Source organism: Miniopterus schreibersii, assembly GCF_964146895.1.
Source record: "Miniopterus schreibersii genome assembly, chromosome: 2".
NCBI classification, from domain to species: domain Eukaryota; kingdom Metazoa; phylum Chordata; class Mammalia; order Chiroptera; family Miniopteridae; genus Miniopterus; species Miniopterus schreibersii.
The window spans coordinates 142,376,191-142,403,946 of NC_138102.1; the positions used below are offsets into that span (position 1 = coordinate 142,376,191).

Sequence of the window (27,756 nt, forward strand, 5' to 3'; positions counted from 1 at the left end):
ATGGTTCATGTATTTTTTACCACTGTCCGCTCACTTAGGCTTTTACTTTGTATTTTTCAATGTAATTAATTAGGAAAAAGAAGATAATGTCCGCTAAAGAATAAAAATTGAAACAAAGAAATGATAGGGATGTGACGGGAACAAGGAGTTGGTACATTTGTTTGAGGAAGAATTAGAGAGAATCATCTCCATTCAGATTATCTAGAGGTTATCACAGACCAAATCACAAGGAAATATAACACAAATACAGACATCTGATGAGAATTGAGAATCAGAGTCAGATGACACTTAGCTAAGAGATCTAGTGAACTGGTACCAAAAAAAAAAAAAAGCCTCATAATACAACATGCTCTTCACCAAGCAACATTAGAATGATGCTCTGCAATGTTTATCTCAGCTTCCTCAGGGGTTTAGTCATCCAAGCAGACCAGGTCCCTTTTGGGTCTAAAATCATGACAAACATTTCCTTGTAGCTTGCGAGAAATGAAACAAAAAGGTTTATTTGCAGTTTCAATACGTGGCTGACAAGTTTGTTCAATGACCATTCCTCAGGTGCCCAAATCATGTCACAAAAACATGGATTCCTGACACAATAATCTTGATCCAAAGGTGTGATATACCTACTTCAAGAGAGCCTATATCTAAAAGAGGCGTAAAGGAAAAAACATAAAATGAATTCCTAGGAATTGAATCACTTTTAAAAATAACAGAAGAGCTTAATAATGAAATCCTGGAGTTAATATTTTTGAATGTGAATTACCACTCTCCAGTTTATATATGAATTCTATAAATTTTTATTCCCACATATTAGAGTTTACTTTTTAGAATATATGATTTACAAACATATTTTATTATGCACTGAAAAAAATGGAAGCAAATACAGGAAAATGTTAATAGCAATTACTTTGGACAACATATATTTTTCCATTGACTTTACTGGATTTCTATAATTTAGAAAAGTTCTCCTTTTAGATTATAAAAATAACATGTTCATTTTAGAACATCAAAGTAATAGTTAAGAGTAAAGAAGAAAAGAAAAATATTAGATTTTTTTAATTGGAAGGTCACATCACATAGAGCAGATTCTTACCATAATAAATTAAGATAATATTCAGTTTTCAGCTTCCTAAATAAATTATGACACTATAAGCAGGATATCTTTTTCCTATCTTCTAAAATCAATTGTCTCCTTTTTCTTTCCCCAAAAGCAACTGGGAAATCAATGCATACTTGGAGGTAAGCGGGGAAAAAATATGTCCTGGCTGGATTAAAATAATTTTGGAAGGCTTATTCCCACCTTAGCTTACTTGCCGGTGCACCAGTTTACTGTGGAAGGGGGCATAAAACAATGCAGCTCGGGTCTCATCAAAGAGAGGAGGCAGGGGCCTGGGGACACAGGAGCACAGCAGGGTGTTATTTAACAGCATGTCCAGCGTCAGCTGGGCAGGCAAGATGCTGCTTAGAGATGAATCATTCCCTGGCTAGGGAGGGTTTCACACATCAACCAGATCTCAGGAATTACCTGGGGCCCGAAAATAGAGATTTCTCTATTTAGAATAAGATACGTACAGTTTCACTACCATAGTAAGATGCCAAAAGCAAAGATAGAATTAACGCATGTATCAACATAATGAGATAGTATATGCCATGAAAAAATGAAAAATATGTTGACCATGAAGACTTGTGAAAAGGTCTAATGAAATATCAAGTCATAAAAGAACACAAAATATTATGTATATAATATGATTACAACTGTGTATGTTAAAACTACAGGGGTGTGCAAAAGTAGGTTTACAGTTGTTTGTATGGAAAATAGTATAATTAATAAATCATAAACAAGAATAAACTGTTTTGTGTACTCACAACTGTAAACCTACTTTTGCCCACTCCTGTATTTATATACAATTACAAGGATCAGATGAGACAAAAAGTTCCTAAGTAGTTGGAATGAAGTTATGATGAGGCACTCGAGTTCTTTACCATTTTATTGTTTTGTTTAAAGTTATATATAAAATCAAAGTAATTTTAAAAGGCACCAAATACAGATAAATGCTAGAATGAGAGCTGCAAACTTTACAAATCAAGCAATATTCAAAACTGCTAAATTCTATCTAGTGTGAAACATACTTGAGATCCAAAGAAAAAGATTATTTACTGATTATTACACAGTGACAGCTTCAGTTTGGGGGTTCCTGCCCTTTCAGTCTGATATACAGAATATCCACTAGGGGTCACCATTATGTTTAAATAGTGATGCTGTTACAAGATTTATTAACAGTAAGTTTAAGAAAAACCGCAAATTTTAATTTCTTCAACAACACAAAGCCTTCTTTCTCCATAATCAATATGTACATAATTTATGCAGAAAGAGACATCAGACTCTTCTATGATTCTACTGTTTGAATACAATGACAATGATAGTCTAAAAAAAAGAAGCTGCTATTTTTTTAGTAGTATAAAACTATGCAAAACTTTCCATTCAGGAAGATGGAAGAAAGCCAACCTCAGCTTCTCATCTTTCAACTCTGCCGATGATGTCATAGATATTCTCACCTGTAAGAGTAATGCAGTAAAGCAGGATGTGCTCTGAGAACCAAGGAAAATAAAATTTCAACTTCTTAGAGTGAACAGAGCAGACACGCTCACTGGTCTTTGTGCTAGTGTCCAGAGAAGAAATATATTAATAAATTATCATCAATTCGCATATATCTTTTTTTATCATGATATGTACAGAGAAGGAAAAAGAACAAGGCTCTCTGAGGCCACGTAATGGGGAATTTAATTTGTATTAGAGCTTCAGAGATCTATTAAAAGGAGACATTAATGTAGGTGTAAGCTCAGCAGAAAGAAGTAAAAGCCACCTCATACAAAAGCATGGTATTTGTGGAAGGCCAGTGAGAGAGAAAAACCTTGGCAAGTCTAAGGAAGACTAGTGGGGTTAAGGCCCAGTGAAAGAGGTGTAATGATACAAAATGCGGCTGGAGAAGAAAAGCGAGGTCAGGTCACTGGTCCTAAGCCAAAGGAGCAGCCTTAGAACAGGAAATGACAACAAAGATAAGAGATTTCTATGGCTCTTTTAACTTTCATGACACCATCTCCTTTTATCTTCACAATAACACTACCAATAGGTACCAGTAAGGAAACAGGACACCCACTACAGATTAATCTGTTTTTCGATACTGAGAATGTGTCAATAATCACCTTGAATCATTAGAGTGAGAGCCTCCTGCCCACTCCCAACCCAAGAAGTGGTGGATGAGGGTACCCTGAATCACTCAGGGAATCTCCCCTGGGAGCTAAAGCACCTTTGAGTCACTGAGGAGAACATTTCTCAGAAGGATGGGTGATTAACCTCACTGCCTGCAGGAGAGAATGACAGTGTTTGCATTTGGAGTCTGGAAAAGGGGCCACTGAACTGATTCCTAGGGGTGGATTCTGGGAGACAGGGATGCTCCAAGTTCTGGGTCTGTGAAGTAGCCAGCATCTGAACAGATAGATTCTGACCCAGAGCTTCCTGGAACATTAGTATCAGGAAAATGGCTATGCATGGGGCTAAAAGAGCACAATACCAAGAGCTCTGCCCTGAGAATCCAAGAGAGTAGCTTGGCTGAGCCAAGCACAGTGGGCTCCTCCATTAGAGTAGCTAATGAGGGAAGCAGGCTTAGCAGTGGATCAGCATTACTGGTTACAGGTAAGGACCAGTTTTCACAGCACCTCATAGGCACTAAGCAGCAGCAGCAGACTATGGGGCTCTCCCTTTTGGGTGTGGAAGGTGCACTGCCCACCATTCCTTCTGCACTATCTATATCCCTAGTGGTTCTTGGACAATTCAGGAGGAAAGAGAAACCCCATGAGGAAGATAGTAGACTTCCTCCTGATAAGGCATGTAGGGACAGATCTGATTACAATGTGTGCTCCACTTCACAGTGACTATAATACTAGCCAAACTTAGCAAATAAAAGAGCAGAACTGGAATAAATAATCCCATTTTCTTTCCATTATGCTGTGATCCTTACTTAGGAAGGAACTTTTAAATCAAAATGAGATAAACTACAATAGCTCTCAACCTCCACCCCTCCACCCACAAAGAGGCCAACTTAATATTTATATAATTGGAAATGTTCTATAACATTCCAAAATGCTGTTCTTGGTTTCAGTAGCTGGTTCTAAGTTCATGTCCCTTTGTTTAGAACTTTCTTACAGTGCTTATTTTACTTTATCTTTTATGGTTCTGATTTGTATACCTTGTCTTATCTCTCCTACTAAAGTATAAATAACTTGAGGTCAGAGGCTGGTCTTAACTCATCTTACATCTCTGGCAGTAATTGGCTCTGGGTCTTATGCACTGCCAGCACCCAATATTTTGGTTAAAATAAATAATTAAGATCTTGTCTGTCTCCTCATTTCCACCAATGATGGTGGGCAGCTAGAAAAAAACAAAAATGAAGAGATATCAATTTAAAGGATAGAATTAATGTATAGCTGAAAAGTCTGCTTACTGGGATATCTCTGCCATACAAGCTTTATGCAAAAATGTGTGCTTCTCACAAATTTAATACAATTACATGAAGCCATTAAGAGGTCCCTATCTTTGAGATGAGTTACCAGAGACTTTGCAGCGAAAGGATAAAACACAGGGTTTTCTTCTGTTTCATTTCAATTTGGTCATATACACACTTGCACAATCTCAGAGGCAGGACTGAACTTAGAAGGATGTGATAAAAGGGGTGGGACAACTAGCATACGCAGCATACCTGTATATACTGGAGTGGTGGTGAGCAAAAACCCTCTAGCAAAATAAGCAGCAACCACAAGAGCAATCAAGTTTGGGAGAAACCTTTGGGTCACCAGAACTTCTTACCAGGACAAGCTAGAGAATGTTAATACGTAAGCATATTCCTAAAGCAGTATGTCTTCTCCCTAGAAGGGCAATAGGTAAAGGCCTGGGGTTAAACTAATGTGGAAACCTAGGCCAAGGAACACATGAAAGGTGCGATCCTATTCTGAAGCAGGAGACAAATACAACTAAATGAAGTAAAAGATAGTAGAACAAAGTCAAAGGAAGAAAATCATGCACACAAAGGTCACAATCCCAAACACAAAGGCAGAATGGAATGTTTAGAACAATGTCATCAAAAACAGAAGCTGCAGTCATGTCCTAAAGCAAAAGATATGGGTCCTACAGGAGATGTCACTGTTGAACCTCAAGGGCAATTTAAACAGCCAAGAGTTGTGCAACAGAGCTGAGGCAGGGCTCTGCTCAGACCTATCCAGAGGAGGGAGGTCTCCCAGTTTCAACACCTTAATCAGCTGTTGTGGAGACCATAAGATCAGCTTGCTGGTGTACTAAGGTCTCTGAGATCATTTTTTTTCTTTATAATTAGTTTTTATTATTTTTATTTTGATATCTGAAATATGAATATATGTCAAAAGTTAATTTATAAAGTTATAATTATAGATATTCCTTGTAACAAGTGCAATTTATAAGAAAATAAGTGTAAATTAACCAATGTAGAATTTTAGTTTCTATATCTCCATTATAAATCTGGAAAAACATATATTCAATTTTGTCTTCATATTTGACAAAATGTTTATGTGACTGATCTATGCTAATTATTCTTTATTACTCACAGTTCTACTAGTGTGAGAAATTACAATGATTTCATTCATACTAGTAATGTAAGTAAGTAAAACTATGTTTTAAAATATTAAAGCATTTGGATTTTGTTTTCTATTTGAACAAAATAGAAGAATGAAAATGTATAATTTTTAATCTGCTGTGATAAAATTTGTAAGAAAATTGAGACAGATCTGAATTTTTAACAATAACAATGGTTGACCCTGATACCTGTTGCCCAAAATCAGTTTCTGAAAACCCTTAAAGAAAACTTCATGGAACGTGTTCATGCATGTACACTACAGAGATCTTTTAGATTGTTAGAAATTATCTTTGCACCAATTTTGAACAATTCTTAAATAGAAATGTTAGGATAAAGAATTCTGATTAAAAATGAGCATTTCTATCTATCCCCAAAATGCCACTAGAATGATAATGAAGGCCTGCATCAGGGCAAGAAAACAATTGGTTCAGATAAATGCAGGGAGAGAGACAGCACCAAGAGTTGTCTCTACAAAAATAATAATGAAACTGGTAGATTAACTGTGCAAATAAGAAAGGAAATGTAATCCTAATAAACCAAGTGACTTAGCTGTGAACAATCTTTACATAATCATAATATATTATAATAATCATAATAATAAACACTGAATGCTGACTTAGCAACAAAAAAGCAGTATATTGAACATACTGCCCAGAATGATTATGGGATAGGAGATGTGTGGTGTCTATGTAGTTGAGGGAGAAATATGTAAGAGTGAAAAATTCTTTTTCTTTTTTTTGGGGGGGAGGGGGTAAGAAATGAATAAATCATGCCTCAAATTGAAAAAGCCAAGAAAAGCAGTAAAATGTTACTTAGAAACACAGAGTAAATGCCAGAAGAAACAGAGGAGTTGAAAGAAGGTATTTCCAGGGAAAAAGAGGTCACTGCTTATTTTTGTTGTTACAAACCTTCTAGTACCATTTGATTATTTAAAATAAATGCATTAATTTCATTTAAAAATAAAAAAGAGAAATATTAAATTTCAGATGAAAATCAACATACTGTGCACAGTCTCTTGAGGTTTAGTAGATCTAAATTGAAAGATTAATTGAGGATGGAAACAAGCTGCCAGGATCAATCACTCTCCAATCTGTAATCTGCTACTTTCATTACCTGACACTTTCATCTTCACAGATGTTTACTAAAGAAGATACTGGAAATTCTAAATGTTCTTTCTGTTCAGTTCCACCAACATTCATAGAACATCTCTACTATATGTCAGGTACTAATGCTAGAAACTGGGGCATGAAGACACAGAATAAAAATAGTAGTAAAATTTTTTTAAGTGTTGCTTATTTTAAAGACCTTAAGAATCTATTAAAGCTAGTTGGAATTATCAGGTAGTTACTAGTATCCAAGGTAGTATCTTAAAGATTAGACCACAGAATCAGCCCAGGGGAGTTGCCTCCCTTACACAAAACTTTCCATTTTCCTGAAACTCCAAGAGTAGCCAAGAGTGACTAATTTACAGAGGAGTTAAAGTATCTGTGGTTTGAAAATGCAGTTCTTTGGGCCATGCCAAAAGAGAGTTAATTTCTGGCTCCTTCTCCCTACAAGTGTGCTAATTCAGGCATGTGGGAAGCTTTATATCTAGGCCGTAGAGCTTCCAACTACAGAAAGATGTTCTATGGGCTCTTCGTTTCAAAGAACATATGGCTTAGAATGGAGAGATGTGAACCTACCATACTTTTATTTCTCCCATGCCTCTCATAAGTAAGAGCATCTTGACGCCCTGAATATGATTTTAACCTTTACCAAGATATGAATTTTTCATGAAACATGGCCCTTAAATATCAGATAAAGTTTAGGTTTTGTTTAACTAAAGAAACAGCAATCAGTTCCAAAGTTGGGAGGGTTAAGTGATTTTCAAGGATAATTTTCACACACCACAGTTTTGTCATACAATGACTTTAGAATGGAATCCCTGTGATTCTAGTAAATTACATTATGCTTATTATCAACCAAAATTGTCATTACTCAACTTCCACTAATTTCTAAGTATTTTCTTCAATCTTGTATTCTCTTCCATATTTCCCCATTCTCTGTTACATTTTTAATTTTTTCTTGGAGTCTTATTTTAAAGCTTTATGTAACATTTGAGAAATCTAAAATATATATAAATATGTAACCCAAGATAACTCAACTCCAAATCAATTTTATAAAGAAAATCATTTACTAAGTTTTTAGATAATAAAAATTTTTAGATAAGCATGTGCACATAACTGTTCTAATAATACAGTGCTGCTAGCAGTATTAATTTTTTATTTCAAAAGAGATTAGTGGAGGATGTTACTTTTATACACTACACTCAAGTAGCCACCCTCACAATGAAGCATCTTGCAACTGGAGTGGATGAAATCTAACAAGGTAAAGGGAACAGTTTGGAAAAGGATGAATCCCTCTAGAAGTTAAGGAGTAGGAAACTCCTACCAAAAGCAATAGAACGAATTTCATTTAACTTAATTCTATCTCGGACATTAATATAATTAAGTAAGTTTAAAATTTTCATTCCAATGCCATTAAAAAAATCAAACTAAATACCTTCTTCAAAGTCTACAAAGATATATGGGATAAATAGGCCAAGGGGTAATCTATCTTTTTACTACAGAACCTATGGAATATAGATTATCCACCAGCCCTACAACCGATCCTTTTTGGGGAAAGACATGAATAAATTAAAGAACATAGGTGGGCAAAGAAAGTAATAAACATGAATTGAAAGAATTTACCACTAAGAAACAGTCACTAAAATATGCAACTACTATAGGATAAACTTTAGGAAGAGGGAAATTGAACTGAGAGGAAGAAATGAGACATACAAATGAATAGTGAATAAAGAAACAATATTAACCACCGTTAACTACATAAAACAATAACGGTAAGTGATAACTGAGAGAGAATATAAACAAGGTGGCACTAAAATGTAAGATGGTCGGTGACAGTAGTCAACATGAAAACTTTTTTTTTAAATTCTCACTTGAGGATATTTTTCCCATTGCTTTTCAGAGAGAGTGGAAGGGGAGGGAGAGGGAGAGAGAGAAAGAGAGAGAGAAATATTGACCTGAGAGAGACACATTGATTGGCTGCCTCCCACACACGCCCCAACTGGGGTGAGGGATTGAGCCTGCAACTACGGTACATGCCCTTGGCTGGAATCAAACCCGGGACCCTTCAGTCTGCCAGCTGACACTCTAACCACTAAGCCAAACCGGTTAGGGCCATAAAAGCATTTTTAAAGTCCTTGCGTTCTTTGGGAGAAGAATTAAGATGTCTGATAATTCTAGACAGTTTAGATTTTTTTAATCCTTAAAATAGAAACTTTACAGGGACAAAGATAGTTACTCATGATAGAAGGAATAATACACAAAGACATAATTCTTAATTTGTGTGTACCTAGTAACATAGCTTTAAAACCTATAAAGCAAAACTTGACAGAGTTATAGGGAAAACTAACCCACAGTCACGGTACAGATTTTTCAACACACTTCTATTAGAACTGATAGATCGAATAGTCAAAAAGTTAGTAAGAATAGAAAAGATCTGAATAACACAATTAACTAGTTTGAGTTAATGGACCAGAACCATCCACTCAACAAATAAAACACAAATAGATGAGATTTAGAAATTTATCAAATACTAGGCATATCTTAACAAATAACAAAAACCTGATTTTGTATAGGCATGTTCTCTGACAACAGTAAAATTAAAAAACAGTTATCTTAGGAAAGAAGACAAAAAATCTAAACATCCAACTCAGGAAATTTTTTAAAAAGTACATGACGTGTTAGAATACAAGAAAGGAAATACATAGGGTATCCCAAAAAATGTATACATGCACTTTGAATAATTATAAAAGCAGTGTTTATTAAAATACATTTTCAAAACTGAGCTATCAGTTGTTAAAGTGTGTATACATTTTTTTGGGACACCCTGTATATATGAGCTGAAAACGATAAATCAGAAAATAAAGACATGCTAAAAAAAATCAACAAAAATCAAAAGCTTGTTCTTTGGAAAAAACAAGCTTCTGGAATGACTGATCATTAGAAAAGAGAGAGAAGAAAACAACAAACAAAGCAACAGCTTGAAAAATAAAGAGAATAATGTAGAAAAATAAAAAATAATGTGGATAACAGAAACAGTAAACTTTTTAAAAAATTATACAAAGTAGACATTTTCCTAGAAAAATTAAATTTACCAAAACTGGCTTATGAAGAAGTAGAAAACTGACAGAACTTAGTGACAGAAAAGAGATGGGGAATGAAGGAGATGCTGAGGATGACTTTTAAGTCTCTAATTTACTGGGTTTATGGATGTGAGCTCTATTTATTCAGAAGGAGGAAACTAGAAGAGAAGCATTGGAGCAGGCTGGATGACGTTTTAGTTGTTTTTTTGGTTATTTTGTTGTTTGTTAGTTTTGTATGTATGTATACATGTATGTATATATGGTGCTAGTGGTAGGGGTGGTGTGTATAAGTCATAATGTAATGGCTATGTTTGGATATGTTGAAATAGAGGTTCCTTTAAGAAATATAAATGGAGATGTTAAATATGCAGTTGGATCTAAGATCAGGAGCGCAGGAGAGATCTGGGTTGAAGATACCTATGGGAGTTACCTGTATTTAAATGATAAATGAAGCCACAGGTATGGAAATACCCTAGGCAGACAGAGCACTAGTTCTCAAAATGTGGTCCCTGAACCAGGCACCTAGGGCACCACCTGGGAATTAACAGAAATGCCAATTCTTAGGCCCACCCTGGACCTACTGAATCAGAAACCCTGAGAATGGGGTCCCCCAATCTGTATATTAACAAGCCCCCTTGTGATTCTGATGCAGGCTAAAATCTGAGAACCACTGATACAGAGCGAGACATCAAGAGGTCTTGGGGCCTTGCCCTGAGAGCTCCAACATTTAACAGAGCACAGAGCAGAATGAATCATCCAGGATGACTAGGAACAACAGGAAGAGGGTAGTAAGAAAATGAGGAGAGTGTTTCAAAACAAGTGTTTTGAGAGGCAGAGTGGCAAAGGCTACTGAGATACCACTTACCACAGCTCCTGAAGGGGCTGGAATGGGCTGAGAAGTGAGCAGGAGCTGAGAAAATAGAGATAGTAAGGACCGACAGTTCTGAGCAGTGTCATCAACGGGAGATAGAAAGGGTGGAGATGGAAGAGGTTGATAAGGGAGGATTTTTTAAAAATCCTCAACCAAGGATATTTTTTCCATTGCTTTTCAGAGAGAGTGGAAGGCGGGGGGTGGGGGGATGGGGGGTGGGGAAGAGATATCAATGTGAGAGAAACACATCAATTACTTGCCTCCCGCATGCACCCCAACCCAGGCCAGGGATTGAGCATGCAATGAGGTACGTGCCCTTGGCTGGAATCGAAGCTGGGACCCTCCAGTCCGCAGGCCAGTGTTCTAACCACTGAGCCAAACCGGCTAGGGCAGATTTTTTTTTTTTTTTTTTTTTAAATAGAACAGTAACGAGCATGATGAACTGTTGAGGGGAAGACTCTGGCTGAGAGGCATCGAGTGACTGTACAAGAGACGGGGAAGTGACAGCGATGGCATACTGAGGGGGCAGTGCACCTGTCTGCCTCAGCAGGAGGAGCATTTTATTACTGACAGTGTTTAGAACTGCAATACATGGTGAAAATAAAAAGCAGGCAAATTTTTGTTGATTTTATTATTGCTTTATAAATTCCTACAGATCCTACACCCCTTATTGCCTGCACCGGGGGTGGCCCATTCCCACTGACCTATCCCTGGTGTTGCTGGATGATAGTACAAGGTTTCTGAATAAGGGAGAAGGGGATGGGACTTTAAAGCACAGGTGGAATGACTATCCTAGGATAATTCCATCCTAAGAGGGACAGATTACCTTTTTAACCAGAAGGAAGAAGGTAAACAGGATGGGCACAGACGTGGCAGGTGTGAAGTTTGGCAGCAGGAAGCTGAAGGAATACCATCAAATGGGTTCTGTTTCCCCCATGAAGTTATATTCAAGACCATCCCTACTGTCAGATGGCTATGTCACATTCTCCTGGCCTACAGCAATTAAACATCTGATTTGTCAAATCTATACTCACTAAGCAACTTCCTATTTGTGACCTGGCTTCTCATGGGGCAAGAATGTACCAACCACACAGACTTGAGCACGTCTCAGTGTTTTCTCATAGTAAGTTGATAACTGGTTTCTATGTAGCCTGACTACAGATAACAGACAGATCGTGGTCCTCTTTAGAGTTACATTTCATACTAAGTTATTTTCTTAGGATCTGACTGCTTTTGCAGAAAGTGACTAAAGTAAATCTTGGGGCATACTGAGGCATGGGCCAGACCCACAATTCATCAGCTAATCAGAGTGCTCCCCTTCTCCGCATGCCTTCCTCAGCAAAAGCTGGTTTTCATTGGCTGTCACTGCCCCAATTTCTACCTCTTCTCTCTGAATTCATTTGATATCCATCTGTTCGTAAGATATTTTAAGCTGGCTGTCACTGCACTGAGCAGTAGTTTTTGTAGGGAGGAATTTCCAAGAATGATGCAGGAACTAAAACAAGGATCTCAGTGAAATATACTGGCGTGCCACCATTATTCATTTACTTACTCCATCATTCATTCAACAAATATTTACAGACTATACATCCTGCGCAAGGCTCGATATTAGAACTGTGGGGAATACAGAGTTCTCAAGGTATATGTAATCCAGAAATTAAATGGCTTGATGACCCTGGGTATTTTAAAAGCAATTAGCTCCACAAAAAACAGGCTTGTGGAAATGGACTTTGATTGCAAGAGGGAAATTAGAAATAAATAAAAAATTCCTCATAGTAAAAGTGATTAAAGCAGAAATAAGCTTTCAAAGGAAATCCTGAAATCTGAGTAACTCTAAAAATATGATGACTTAGAGACAGGCAGCCTTGTCTGGAAGCAAATGTTGAAGGAAGCCCTCTGGAATTAAGCACAAAAGTGACTCAGAACTTTCTGATGTATAAAGAACATGCCAGACCCTGGCTGCGTGGCTCAGTTGGTTGGAGCATCGTCCCCTTACTCCAAAAAGGTTGTGGGTTCGATTACTGGTCAAGGCACATATCTAGGTTGCAGGTTCGATCCCTGGTTGGGGCATGCATGGGAGGTGATCTATGTTTCAACTCCACATTGATATTTTTTTCTCTCTCCCTCCCTTCCTCTCTCTCTCTAAAAATCAATATAAAAACAATAAAACAAAACAAAACAAAAAAGACATGTCCTTGGGTTTAAAAAAAATAAGAATAGCCCTAGCAAGTTTGGCTCAGTGGTTAGAGCACTGGCCCACAGACTGAAGGGTCCCGGGTTTGATTCCAGCCAAGGGCACGTACCTTGACTGCAGGCTTAATCCCTGGCCTGGCTGGTGCGCAAGTGGGAGGCAACCAATCAATGTGTCTCTCTCACATCAATGTTTCTCTCTCTTTCTCTCTTTCCTCCCCTTCCACTCTCTCCGAAAAGCAATGGAAAAAATGTCCTTGGGTGAGGATTTAAATAAATAAACAAACAAACAAACAAATAAAAATAAAGAAAATGCCAGTCTCTTTAGGGAAGAAATGTCAGGCTGTATGTTAATTTAAAAGTTCATTTAGGGTTCTTACCCCTAAATCCTCAGGTTCTCCAGTCCCTGCGTTGCCTTGCAATACTGAATCTGTCCTTCCGTCTTATTTTTGCTCCCCTTGTTCTTCTGCATCACAGTCTGTGCTCAGGCATAAATAAGATGCAGTTTTGCCAGGACCTGGAACTTTCTGCCATTGGATCATGTCAGCTAGGCACAGACACACTATCACCCAAGCTCTGTGCAAATGACTTGATGACCCTGGGTATTTTAAAAGTGCCTAGCACACAGTAGATGGGTGCTCAGTTAAGATTCATTTCCTCCTTTCTTTCCTTCCGTTTTTTCTCTCCCCTGGTGAGGAAGGGAGGAAAAAACAGGACCCAACAAAAGACAGATTCCCTGTAAAGCAGCATTTTTTGGTGTAAAAATACTGAAAAGAGGTTAAACCACTTCTCGTTACCTACCTTGTGTCTGTGGGATGTAAGGAGACAGGAGTTTTGACCTTTTCTTTTCATATCCCTTCTGTGTGATGTCCCCTAAAACAGCAAGAAACAGAAATATGTTATGCATTATTCTTACACTGTGCTCATTCACTGAAAAATAAAATTAATTACAGAGTGTTACAGAGAGCAGGGGGAAAATGTATAGTTCTTTGCCAGGGATTTTGCTATGTGTGATTTCCCACAGGCTTGCAGCTGACTTCTTGTGGAAAATAGTAGGGCTTCCCCTTACACCAATCCAGCACAGCCATATGCTGCATGCCATGTCAGAGGTTCCTGAGTTCCTAGGCCCCCCTTGTCTCTGTGGCATTTAAGATACACCAAAATGGAATGCTGCAAGGCTGGCATTTTTATCTCTCCAAAGTTTTAGTTTGACCAAACTGATTTGGGGGGTATTCAGTTATATTGCTATACAGATCCCCATAAAATCCCAAGTCTAGTTAAGGGGAGAAGTCATGGTTCAGGCACTGGGATGGAATATTTGAAAGGCCCTCTGCACCTCAGTGCCTGTGTGGGAACCTGGGGCCTGAACTCCCTCCCACATTCTCTCCCCTTGGTTCACTGGTCTGTATTATTTATATAAATGTATGTCTATTTCACAAGGTTAAATTTTTAAAAGTATACAGGAAGCACACAAAAAGTATATATACAATAAATGCAATAAGAATAAACTGACTAACAGGAGAAACCACGTGGCTGAAGTATCAAGAAATAAGCTGGTAGCGAAGGGGCGCGCAGAGGGGAAATGCAGGGCGGGCAGGCGAGGGACAGCGGCGATTCAAAACAGGGGTGAGTACACGGCAGGGGGCACAATACAGCACTGGCTTACAAAGAAGAGGGTGTTTTAGTCAGAATTTAAAAGTCAAAATTTAGTATAAAAACTAATTTATATATTCAAATTGATAATATTCACCATTCACCTATTTTTTTGTTAACTTTAGAGAGAATTCGTCACCCACGAATTCACTGGTTGACTCTTTTACGTGCCCTGACGGGGGGATGGAACCCATAACCTTGGCATATGGGGACAACACTCTTTACCTTAACTGAGCTACCCATCCAGGGCAACACTTATTAAATAATCAATTGTGGGGGAAGGGATATTTTGACGGACACAGATTTGAATTCAAGAGTGATGAACGTTAGCTGCTGTTGGCCTCAGCATTAGACTGGTGGAGTAGATGGTGGACAGGTGGCAGTGCTCACTGATGGGCTACTCAGGGGAGTAACTCTTGAAGATCACAGAGTGTGGCAAGCTCACGCTTCCAAGGAGAGTGGGACGAAGGGTAGAAGCCAGACAGACTAGTTGCCCCAATGCTACTACAGTGATCAGGGCAACTTAATAGTAGCTTAAGTTGAACACAGTGGTGGAAGGGATGAAAAGTGAATGGATTACAAGAGACATCAGGGAGGAAGAATGAATAGGATTTGACAACTGGTTGGATGTAGGGTGGAGAAGGCCATTTCTGGCTTGAGCAACCAGGCAGATGGTAATATTCTTTGACAGAGAAATAACAAGAAGCTCCACGTTTGCTATACTGAAGTAAATGAGAGTTGAGCTTAACAAAAAGCCTATGAGACACATAAGAGGAGATATCCAATTAACAGTCGGATAGATGGATCTAGAACTCAGGAAAGAGATACAGCTTTGGGATCATCAGAATATAGTTGAAAAATAAACTGATAAAATCTTTTAGGAGTAATTTGGCAATTTCTATCAAACTTTTGATTCAGCAACTACACTTCTAGGAATTTATTCAACGACAACTTTCACAAAGGTACACAAAAATCAATCTAAGAATATTCCCTGATCCATTCTTTGTAATGAAAACATTGAAAGCTACCCCTGGCCAAGTAGCTCAGTTGGTTAAAGCATCATCCTGATACACCAAGGTTGCAGGTTCAGTCTTCAGTCAGGGCACATACAAGAAGCAACCAATAAATGCATAAATAAGTGGGACAACAAACTGATGTATGTCTGTCTCTCTCTCTAATCAATAAATTTAAAAATGTTTTAATTAAAATAAAATTAAAAGGTAGCATGTTGATTTAAGAATTCCAAAAGAAAAAACTGAAAGGACTCTAGATGCTTACATTATATACCATCTATATCATGGCTTTCAGCAGGAGTGACTTTGACTCCCTGGAGACAGCTCTCAAGGTCTGGAGACGTTTATTGTCACAACTGGAGGAAGGGGTGTTACCAGCATCTAAGGGATAGAGGCCAAGGATGCTACTAAGCATCCTGCAATGCACAGGACAGTCCCATAACAAAGAATTATCCAGTACAAAATGTTGATAGTGTTGAAAATGAGAAACTCTAATCTACATAATAATATGCAGGTATTCCAAGTATATCGTGGCACAGAAAGGTGTCTAAAATATATTAAGAGTAAAAGGCAAGTTGCACAACAGTAGTTATAATAGGATCTAATTTTGTAAAAAAAAAAAAAAGTAATAGATATGTTTGCATATATAGAGAAAATAGTCTAGAAGGCTATATATATACTAAATTAATGTTTATCCTTAGGGGGATGAGATTATGGGGAATTTTCACTTGCTCTATATAACAGAAGCTGATTTTAAAAACAAGCCTGGCCCAGCTGGTGTGGCTCAGTTGGTTGTATCATACCATGCACCAAGAGGTTTTGTCAGTTCCATTCCTGGTCAGGGCACATGCCCAGGTTGCAGGCACAACCTCTAGTACGGGGGTATGCAGGAGGCAGACGATTGATGTTTCTATCTCTCTCTCCCTCTGCCTTCCTCTCTCTCTAAAAAATTAATAAAAACATATTATTTGAATAAATTTTAAAAAGCCTGAATGATTTGTGTAACCTCAAAAATATTTTTTGAGACTGAATGGTTCTGTAGATACATATTTGTTTACAAGATAGGATTGTCACAGTATGTAACGGGAAAAAAGGCAAGATACTAAACAGTTTATACAGTATATTCAATTTTCGGAATAACAAAATTTTTACACACACATGGATGCATAGGAAAAAAATCTGATTTTTTTCCCACCAAAATACAGATGTCCCAAAAAATGTATACACATACTTTGAATAATTATAAAGATAGTGCTTATTAAAATATATTCCATTTTCAAAATTGAGCTATCAGCTGTTAAAGTGTGTATACATTTTTGGGGGACACCCTGTATTAACAGTGGTTAGCTATGGCTTGCAAGATTATGGGTTGGTTTTAGCTTTTTTTTTTCTTTTTTGCTGCCCGTATTTTCTGATTTTTCTACAATAAACATCCATTATTTCAAGAAACAATAAATATTTTAAAGTTGCAATCATAACAACTTGTTAGGCTGTACATTTAATCACAATGGCCCTTCATCTCTGTTTCATTAGTAAAATAAGAGAAACGCACAGTGTATTTTTTTTAAATATGTAGATACATACTTCTTTTTCTTAAAATATTTGTATTGATTTTTTTTATTATTATTATTTAAATATATCTTTATTGATTTCAGAGAGAGGAAGGGAGACGGGGAGAGAGAGATAGAAACATCCATGATGAAAGAGTCATTGACCGGCTGCAGCCTGCAACCTGGGCATGTGCCCCAACCGGGAATTGAACATTGATCTCCTGGATCCTAGGTCAAAGCTCAACCGCTGAGCCATGCGTGGCTGGGCTGTATTGATTTTTAGAGAGAGAGAGAGAAACATCAATGTGAGAGTGAAACATCCACAGGCTGCTTCCTGCACACCCCCTACGAGGGATCGAACCCCAAACCCGGGGATGTGCCCTGCCAGAGAATAGAACGGGCAACTCTCCGGTGTAGGAGATGACACCCAACCGAGTCACACCGGCCAGGACCACAGTACATTTAAAAGAAAAATAAAAACCAAACCTTGTCAAATTAGCAAGCTACATCCGTCTGTTCATTAAGATATTTTAAATTGGCTGTTATTGCATTGACCTACTGGTTTTCTAGGAGGAATTTCCAAGAATAATGCAGGAAATAAAACAAGAACCTCACTGAAATATGTTGGTATACCAACCATTATTCATTTATTTTTTCCATTAGTCATCCAACAAATATTTATAGACTATATACGTTGTCCAAGGCTTGATACTAGAACCGTGGTGGATACAATGCTTTAACGATATACACAACTAACATGAGATGTGGGAGCCTACCAAGGAAACATTCTTAAAAACAGGAAATCATGTCTTTTATTGCAAAAGAAACAAAGGAGCATTCTCCTGTCCCATTCTCCACTCATAAACTCCCCTACCTCCACCCCCTCTCCTCCCCTCTCTTTTTCTACGTCTCCTCTCTCCCTCTCTCCCTAGAGGACACAAAGACCAGTTCTGCTGGCTCAGAACTCATCTGATAAAGTGAAAGGCTTTTAAAAGCTTTCTCCAGTGCTTAGAGTCTCAATCATTCACTGTCAATAAATGATGTGGGACAAACTGTTGGACCTGATATCTTGGACATAAAGCAACCATTTCAGGTTTTGAAAAAGTCAATCAAGAGAGTCTAATTTAGCCATGCTAAATTAGCTCCATTAAATCCATAAACGAGCAAAGATATTAAGGAGACCTAGGAGAAGATGAACTGCAATGAGAATGTGAGGACTATGATGATGAGCCATATGTTAACTTAAAAATGCCCTCCTCCTTTTCTCGGACCACAAGACCTGCTCAAAAGTCACCTCCTCAGTGATGCCTGCCACCACTTGTTAGTCACTTCTTCCTGGTACCCCTACAACTCTGCACACTTCTACGATACACTTAGCATAGCACCAGTATTTTAATCATTTATTTACACATCTATGTCCCTACTAGACTGTGCACTTGAGGGCAGGAATTGTGTCTTGTTCATCTCCATAGCCTGCCCACAGCCTGGCACAACAGACACTTGTTGAATGAGAAGCTGGGTGAATTAATAAAATGGAGGCAGTGAGAGAACAATAAATCCGAGAGGCATGTGCACTTGGGTGGAAAACTGGAAATGGGAGAAAAGGAGGTCTTCATGTTAGCAGGAGCTGAAAGGCTCAGGAAGAGAAATTCAGTGAATCAAAAGTTTACTGAAACTTGACAGCTAGACCTCCAAGGTGGCCAGAAAAGCAACACTTGGCCTGCCTGAAGAGAGAAATAGAGCATAAATCACTGGGCACTAAAAGCTGAAGGAACTCCACCCGATATCGATGTTCCTTTAGCCAGAGAACAAGACCAGACAGAAGGAATTCAGTTATCCCACATAACTAAATTTGTTATTCCACATTTCTGCCTTTGCCCAGCTATAGCAGGCACTCTTACCATTCTCAACACTAAAGGAATGTTTTCTAAACTTGCCCAATTTTTAAGAATCACTTCTTAAAATATAAATTCCCAGGCCCCTCCCATGAGATTCTGATTCTGGATTAAGGCACAGATACCTGTATTTCCAACAAATGCCTTCTAATGAGTCTTAAAAATCAGGCAGGTTTGGCAATTGCTGCACTAAAGAATCATGTGTGGAGTGTGCTGGGTAGTGTGGAGTGAGGAGGGTAGAGAGGGGAGGGGAAGAATGCTGTCTCAGTGATGCAGCCTCAAGGGAGAGCACAAAATCTTGGGAGCTCACAGACACTAAATCAACCACAGACATTCTTACTCAGAACATTTTTTCCCCCCATCTGGCATATAAGACAAAAAGGAGTGCCATAACTATACCAGTATAAAATCTGCATTAAAATGGCATAGACTGGAGTTAAACCTGTTGTTCAAGTTTTGTTGAGAACTAAACAAATAAAGGGAGGATTAGCCTTCCCCTCCCACTAGGATAACACATTTCTTCAGTCACATGTACACTTAGAAGAGTAGTCACTTCCAGGGGTCTGCAGCGCCTGGCAGGTGTGGAAGCGCCAGGCCTGGTAAGAAGATACTGACCCAGACAACCAAGGGACAATTTAAGACCATCTAGTTGCTTCGGCACTACCACAATCTTGAATAGCCAATATCAGACATACAGAAAGATACATATGCAGGGTGGAACAGAAAAGAAATATGTTCCTGACTTCTCGCCACCTGGGACAATGAAAGCAGCCTGGCACAAGTAGTCCACAAATCATCTTCAAGCAGACTGACAGAGGGGGCTGGGAGGAGGTGTGTTGGAGCCTGCTAGCCAACTCAAGCCTCTTAAAGATCAATGGTAATAGGAGAAATAGTCCTACAAATCAGGTAGCCACGGAGTGTATATTTATTTACTCGATGAAGCGGCACGGTGCTGTGAAGAACTTCAGCCTGAGCTCAACACAACCTCTGGAACACAGCCTTACAACTTTGTGGCTATGTGACTCTAGACAAGTTTTATTTGACCTAATAAGTCTCAGTTTCTGTGTCTGTAAAATGGGGAGCAATAATATCTACCTTGCAAAGTTTTTATTGTGATTTAAAGGACTTAGTATGGAGTCTGGACTACAGAAAGTACCAATACCAACAAACCTTTACTGAAAGCCTACTGAGGCCTACCCTACTGGCCAGGTGGGGATAGGGGTCGGCAACTGTGTCACAAATAAAGGAGAGGAAGGCAAACAAGCATTACTAATACTTCACAAGTGACACAGGAGAGACGCACACCAGATGCGGGACAGAGCCCAGAAGCAAGCATCGTGATCTGTGCCTGTGAGGGAAAGAAAAGCTATACTTGCAGAGTGGGGGACATTTTGGTTTGGGACTGGCATTTCATTCTAATATCAGAAACATGACATAAATTCCTAATGATGCAATCACTTAGTGGTTTACTGGTTTTCCTCTGCTGCTGACTGGCTCTGCATGGGTATGGCCATGTTTGGTAGTTTCTTTAGGATTCTTATCTGCCAGAGAGAAGTAGGGCAATGCTAAATAATTTTCATAGATGACCTTGTACAACACCCTGAACAATTATGTGCAACATAAACACAGGGTCTGGGAAATTTTGGAGGGTCACCAGGTTCTATGTCTATAACAACTTGACAGGCAGAGAGCAAGGATTACAGCTCCAGCCATAAACTCTTTCTGCTCCAATTGAAATAAAAAAGGTACGTGCCATTGCAGCCCTGCCTCAAAGTCACACCTATTTAGTCAGAGGTGGCAATGGCTTGAGGGGGGGGACTTTGGGGATCCCATGAAATAAGTTTTTAGTACTAAATTAATGAAATGCAGTGTTAAGCCAAGATGAATAAAACAGTATCTATGTTTTCAAGACGTTCCAGTCTAAACAAATAATTACAATAAAAGCTACAAGCGCTACACTAGAGATTACATACAAAGTCCTGCAGGAATACAAAAGAAATAATGGTAATAAAAAATTATTATAATACTCAATAAGAATAAGTAAGTGAACATTCATCAAAGACTTAACTATGTATCAGTTTCTGTTTCAAGGGGCTCACAACAGCCCTACAAGGTGATATTATCATCATTCCCATTTTATAGGTGAGGCTACTGAGCTATGACTAGCTATTTACTAGTCATACCTAGCAAGTGCTGTGATCAGGACTTGAACCCAGGCAGACCTGGCTCCAGGGTCCCTCTTCTTAAACACTGCCCTACATTCATTTTCAAAGAGGCACTCCAAATTTGGCCTCAGAAAGATTGAGATGACTTCACAGTAGTTGCTCTTAGGTTGAGTCTTGACAGATGACTGTCAGGAGAAATAGACACAGAGGGTAAAGACAGTTTCTGTGGAAGAGAGTGGCATGCTTGGAGCAAGAGAAGGATATAAAAGTTGTAAATTCAATCTCCAATGAACAGGACATTGGACCTACTACTGCTCCAGCAGGCCCAGCCAAATGGGAGGACTCCACCATTTATGCCTCAACAAGGAATCTTCAGACACTTGAAATTCAGGGCTGATACTTATCTCACACGCCATCAATTTACACCCTCTTTCTTCTTCATTAAATGTCTCTATATAACACAACCATCACTCTAATTTTCAAAATATTCTGATATCCATTCATTTGATTTACCTAAAAAAACTTCTTCAATAAACAAAAGATATTACCCATACAGAAGAAATAGATGTGAAAGGTAAATGTCTTAAGGATACACAGCTACACTAGAATCTGGGTCTACAGCCATCTCTCTTATTGCTCTTTGTCCATTGTTTATTTGTAGGTGGCCCCAAATCAGATGCAATAAAAGTATAAAACTAACCTATTGTTCATAAAATGAACACAATGAGATAAACAATTTTTATGACTCACTCCAAAATAGAGACGACTTTCTTTTTTCTTTTCTTTTTTTCATGACTTTCCAGAAGGCATTAAAAATACCACCACCAACAGGACAGTTTAAAAAGTCAGCAAGAACTTATTTTACATTATTACTAAATATTCAGCCAACAAAGAATGCGGCATTTCTTTTTTGTTAAGGAGTAATTAGGAGGGAAAGAAATGAAACTAAGAAAAAGTTATAGAGTCATCACATTCAAATCTATACCTATATCTAATAAACCTATTCTGTCCTCTACATGTAAATCTTAGACCAGGAAGGTGCTACATGTTTGCTATGGTTAGAGATGGGGAATAGGGCTAGGGTTATTACTTCATACATAAGGGATATAAGTAGACACATACAGAGAAAGAGCCAAAAATATAGCTGTGAATGTGAATGAGGTCAATCTTAGCAAAACTGAAAAAGGCAGAGGATTTGGATCATACCCAGGATATGTTGGCTAGCAGACAAAGAACATTTTTTAATTATTAAATTTTATCATGTTCTCCTTACAACAATGATTCCATTCAATGAATTACATGTACCAATGTACCAGCCACCCATCCTCCAAACATCCTCCTTCCAGAGGTGATAATATTATATGGCTCATAGTCACATAAAACAATGGCTTTTTGGCATTTGTCTTTTCCTAACTATTTTTCTTGCTATATCTTAACTGAAAATGGCTAAGAAGACTCCAAAGAATTAAAACCCTGAATTATTTTTAAAACTGTCTATAGTTTCTTTCTACACATAGGTAGAACAAATCTTATGTTGAAAGAGAATAAAAAGATATAATATTTTTATAGTTTATCCAGAAATAAACCTCTGCTAAAATACTTCAATCTGCTGAAAGACAATGAGAATTTTTATTTTATCTAATTTTTCTTTTGGAAAAAATTCAGTGGTTCTAAAAGTCTTCAACTGGCAGCTTATAAAAATTATAGTTTCTCTTCTTTTAACTCAACCTTGCTAATAATCTTACAAAAGAGTTTCAAGGAAATTAACTTTAGGACATTCAAATTTCCATTCTCAGTAGATGTCCTCTCACTTCATTTAAAATAATCGCTAGACATTTTCCACGTCAAGATTTCAGAATAAACCCAGATTGCTTTCTCCCAAAACTCAAATCATAGAATTGTTTTGGCTGCACAGTTCTGTTTTCTAGGTCAAATATATATAGATGACTTCTTACAAGTGGTATTTCACCTACGGCATCAAGCAAGTTCAAACAGATAAAAAGCAACAGAGTAAAAAACTTGAAACACACTGAGAAACTGAACTCTTAAAGTCTGACTTCATCACCAGGCAGCTGGCTAAATTAATCCATCTAATGCAAAAGGTATGTTCACTTGTCCATTAGAAAAACTATGTCTGCAAATAAGAAATTTGCTATACAAATGACCTGAGTGTTTAAACAGAGCAGGAGTCCCAGGGATGGTTCTTAGTGGAAAAAGCGCAGGTTCTAGCCTCAGGCAGACCTGGGTTTGGACCCTGAGTCTGCCACTTACTGGCTCCTTGACAAGTTACTGAACAACTCTGCCTTAGTTTCATAATAGGTAAAACTGGAATAACTCCTACCTTGAACACTTATGATGAGTCTTGAATGAGGGAATAAATGCAAAAGTCCCTGGCACATAGCACCATTCAACTAGTTGTAGTTGACACCACCCCAGCCCCACCCTAAGTCCTTACAATAACTTTATCCTTAAAAGGGTTATTTAAAAAATTCTGAGTTGGTAGGTTCTCATTAAAAAAAAAAGGAGAAAATGCATTAAGTGCCTCCAAGGACACATTATGGTGCTAGACTCTCAGCAACAAGAGCCAACATTAGTTGTGTTAGTGCCTTTGGGTGCTAACAGTCTAAAAGAAGGAAAACTGAAATCACAGAGGAGGTACAAAACTATAAACCACAAATGAACAGAAATTAAAGTGAATTTATGTAAATGTATGTATATAAAACAGTGCCATTATGCACAAAACAGGATTACATGCACCTAACCATGGATGTTGTGATTTTAATTTAGCTAAAACTGAAAATGTCCAAGGAAAAACTCCCAGAAAAAAAAAGGGGGGGGGGGTAATTTTTCTTTATGAGTTCTTTTTAAAAAAAATAAATTTTTAAAAAATATATATCTTTATTGATTTCAGAGAGAGGAAGGGAGAGGGAGAGAGAGAGAAACATCAGTGATGAGAGTCACCGATCGGCTGCCTCCTGCACGCCCCCTATGGAGACCAAGCCCGCAACCTGGGCATGTGCCCTGACCAGGAATCAAATCGAGATCTCCTGGATCATACATAGGTCGATGCTCAACTGCTGAGTCACGCTGGCCAGGCTATGGGTTCTTCTTTTACCTGAATTTCATCTTTAATTTTCCTCAGAAAATTAAAAAACTGTTTCCTACAAGAACAGCTAGATAGATCCAATTAATCTGCCTTTATTCTGATATCCATCAGAATAATTTTTTTTTAAATTAGGCAATAAGGGCACTCTCCCTGACGCCTGCGCCTTTCCCACCCACCCCCCACACCCCCAGGCATGTTACCTTTACCTTTCTCTTTCTCCTAAGCTCCAAGGGCCCTTCTTTTGCTTCTGTAACTTGTTTCCTGATTACACGCCCACTCATTTGACCTTTCCTACCTCTGTAACTTTCTAATTAAACTTTCTTATAGTTTGAAAAAAAAATTAGGCAGTAAGTAATAACATCTATACCAATCATTAAATCTAAATTAAACAGTGAATGTGCCCGGCATTCTTTATCAGTGGTATAAATAAAATTAACAACTGATAAAAAAATCTAAGTATGGACCCTGGCCGGGTAGCTCAGTTGGTTGGAGCTATGGCCTGATGCGCCAAGGTTGTGGGTTTGATTTCCCATCAGGGCACATGCAAGAATCAACCAGTGAACACATGAATGGGATGAACAGGTGGAACAAATCGATGTTTCTCTCTCTTTCTCTCTCGCTCTCCCCCTTCCTCTTTCTAAAATCAACCAAAATAAATAAATAATCTAAGTATGTCCTCTTATAAGTGCAGAAATAAAGTGAAAGTTTTTAAACAGGTGAGGATTTTTGTTGGTAGCTGATTCATACTGCTCTGGAAACCAAAGATGCACAGGGAAAAACACAGCAGAAGAACACTGTCATGCTACGGTACGTGGATCACAAAATAAGCAGCTCGGTTAAGTCAGAGTGGAAAGGGCCTCTCCAATGAGACAGAAAACAGATTATTTTTGTGTGTTTGGCACAGATTTATAGCCTTGGATTCTAGGTGTTGGAAGACATATTTTCCTCCCCATTTTGCTCCAAACTAGCCCTCTGGTCCCAGGCAAACCACTATAATTTTCTGAGCCTCAATTTCCTCATTTTGTCAAAATGAGGGTCAAATGAGCTCTTACAGCTGCTTTTGGTTCATGTTCGAGGACTGCCACTTGCCTGGCACTGTTGTGTGTGGCAAGTCAAAACCAAGGGAAGAGATCTAGTAGGCAATCTATAAGATAAGCTCTAGGACAGATAATCAGATTTTCACCGTCAGTGTAGGAGGCGTAGCTGAAGGCTTAGGTGTGAATGATATCATCAGAAGGAATGCAGCCTGAGGAGAGAAGGATAGAAAAGGAATCCTGAAGAAAACTGACATTTAAAGGTTGGGCAGAGGAAAGAGAGATAATACAGGGAGGGCACAGTGGGAGACCAGGAACAAATGGGGGAATGAGAGAGGAGGTAGAGGGGAAGAGAGAAGGAGGTGAATAATGTACATGGTCACAAATGTAAAATAAAGACTGAAACATAGCTGCTGGACTTGCAGCTAGATCACCACTGGCCCAATTAAGAACGGGTGCTTCTTTTTAAATTTTTTATTTATTGATTTTTAGAGACAGAGAGGAAGGGGGATGGGGAAGGAGAGAGAGAGAGACATTGATTTATTGTTCCACTTATTTATGCATTCATTGGTTGATTCTTATATGTGCCCTGACAAGGTATCAAACCAGCAACCTTGGCCTATGGGAACAACACTAACCAACTGAGCTACCCAGCCTGGGCAGATTTTTTTTTTCTTTCATTATGTTTGTTATAAACTAAACAAGATATGGGGCAGTATCGACAGAAGGCTTATAGGGTCAAAGAGAGTGAGCCTTTTTTAAAATTTTACTTAAAGATTGACAAATTTATGTTATGTAGAAAGAGCTACTAGAAAAAAGGTTGAAACACTGATTCAGCCAACATATACTAAGAAGTTCCTGCCTACAAAGCACTACTTTAGAGGTATAGGACAGACTACATGGTCCCAAAATTTACAGTCATCATCATTAAGTTTATAGGATCTTCCAGCATAAGGGACATCCAAAAATAATGATATAATTAATGACTTAATTACAAGTTTGATAAGGGCTACAAAGAAGTTGCCCAGGGAGCTGAGAGAGCTCTGACAGAGATTTTAGCAGACACATTGCTCAGAGCAAACCTGCTGGCGGGGTTCAAACCCCAGGCATGACCTAGTCTGGGCAGCTGGGGAAAGCTGCTCTGAGGAAGTGACATTTAAGCTGAGTCCCAAGAAAATAAATATGTTAAAAGATATTTTGAAAAATGAAACAAAAGCTGGGGGCAGGGGGCTGTGGGCCTGCAGTGGTATGCTAAGGCAGATCCCCTGCAAAGACCCTGAGTGGGATGGGTCTGGGCAGGAGTGCAGCTGAAAGGTTGTGTGGCAAGTGGCGCTGAGATGAGGCTGGGGAGGTGGCGGGAGCCCAGATCCTGCAGGGCCCTGGAGACCATTTAAGGGATTTGGGATTCTATTATAAATGAGAGAGAAAGCTACTGAAGGACTTTAAGCAGGAGAGTAACATCAAAAATAGCAAAGGAACAAGATAACTGATATAAAGACTAATATTTTCAGGAAAAGATCAGAAGGAATAAGAACCACAGCCGGGGGCACGGATTACCTCAGGCGGACATTCCAGGGCTTCCCAGCTTTGTGTCCTTGATCTGTGAGCGCTTTATGGGTGTGGAAAGGTTTACCCTCAGCCCTTGGGGGCAGCCTGGCAGAGCTCAGAGGAGCTGGAAACCCTGGGCAGTCACCAGAAGTACCCAACAGCCTTTTTATCCCACTGTACTGGGCAAATATCTTTCTCAGTATTTATCAAGATGTATAAAAGGTTGGAAGCATTGTAGGACTCTTTTTCTCCAAGAAAGGAGACATGGATGGATAAATAAGTACTGATGTTGGGGGAGCACTGGGGGCAGGGCTCTGACATGATGACCTCTAAATTTCCTTTTGCATAGGAGTCGGAGTAAAAGGCTTTTTTGTCTATTTTCCCCTCCAACATTCATTTAGTTCTTACCTCATGCCTGGTACTATTTATCTAAAGCAGGGGTAGGGAACCTTTTTTCTGCCAAGGGCCATTTGGATATTTATAACATCATTCACCGGCCATACAAAATTATCATTTTAAAAATTAGCTATGCAAAAAGCTCCTAGATTTATTGAATTTCGAGTCCTGCCTGTGGTTGCTTTGGCAGGGCCAGACCAAATGATTCTGCAGGCAGTATATGGCCCACAGGCCGGATGTTCCCCATTCCTGATAAAGCATTCACATGTGTTAACTCATTTAATCTTCAAAACAGCTCCATGGGGTGGTATTATTATTGGTCCCAGTTTTCAGGTGAGAAAGTGAGGAACAGGGAGAGTAAGTGACCTGAACAAGGACATGTTTGTGGGAAAGCCAGCTTCAAACCAGATGGTCTGGCTCCAGTGTCCAAGCTCTTAACTACTACTCAAAGCTGCCTCTCTACGGCCCTTTACTGAGAGGGACTGAAGC

General features: G+C 38.6%; 1 protein-coding gene across 2 annotated transcripts in view; it reads right to left on the bottom strand.

The window, feature by feature from the left end:
- Positions 1 to 27,756, bottom strand: part of DIP2B (disco interacting protein 2 homolog B) — a 217,815-nt gene that overhangs the window by 95,373 nt on the left and 94,686 nt on the right. For both annotated transcript variants that reach the window (XR_013998293.1, XM_081130198.1), the window contains exon 2: positions 13,709 to 13,780. Coding sequence is in view for 1 of the 2 variants with exons in the window: in XM_081130198.1 (XP_080986324.1) it covers positions 13,709 to 13,780 (72 nt within the window). In the remaining variant the exon portion in view is untranslated. The remainder of the gene's footprint in view (positions 1 to 13,708; positions 13,781 to 27,756) is intronic.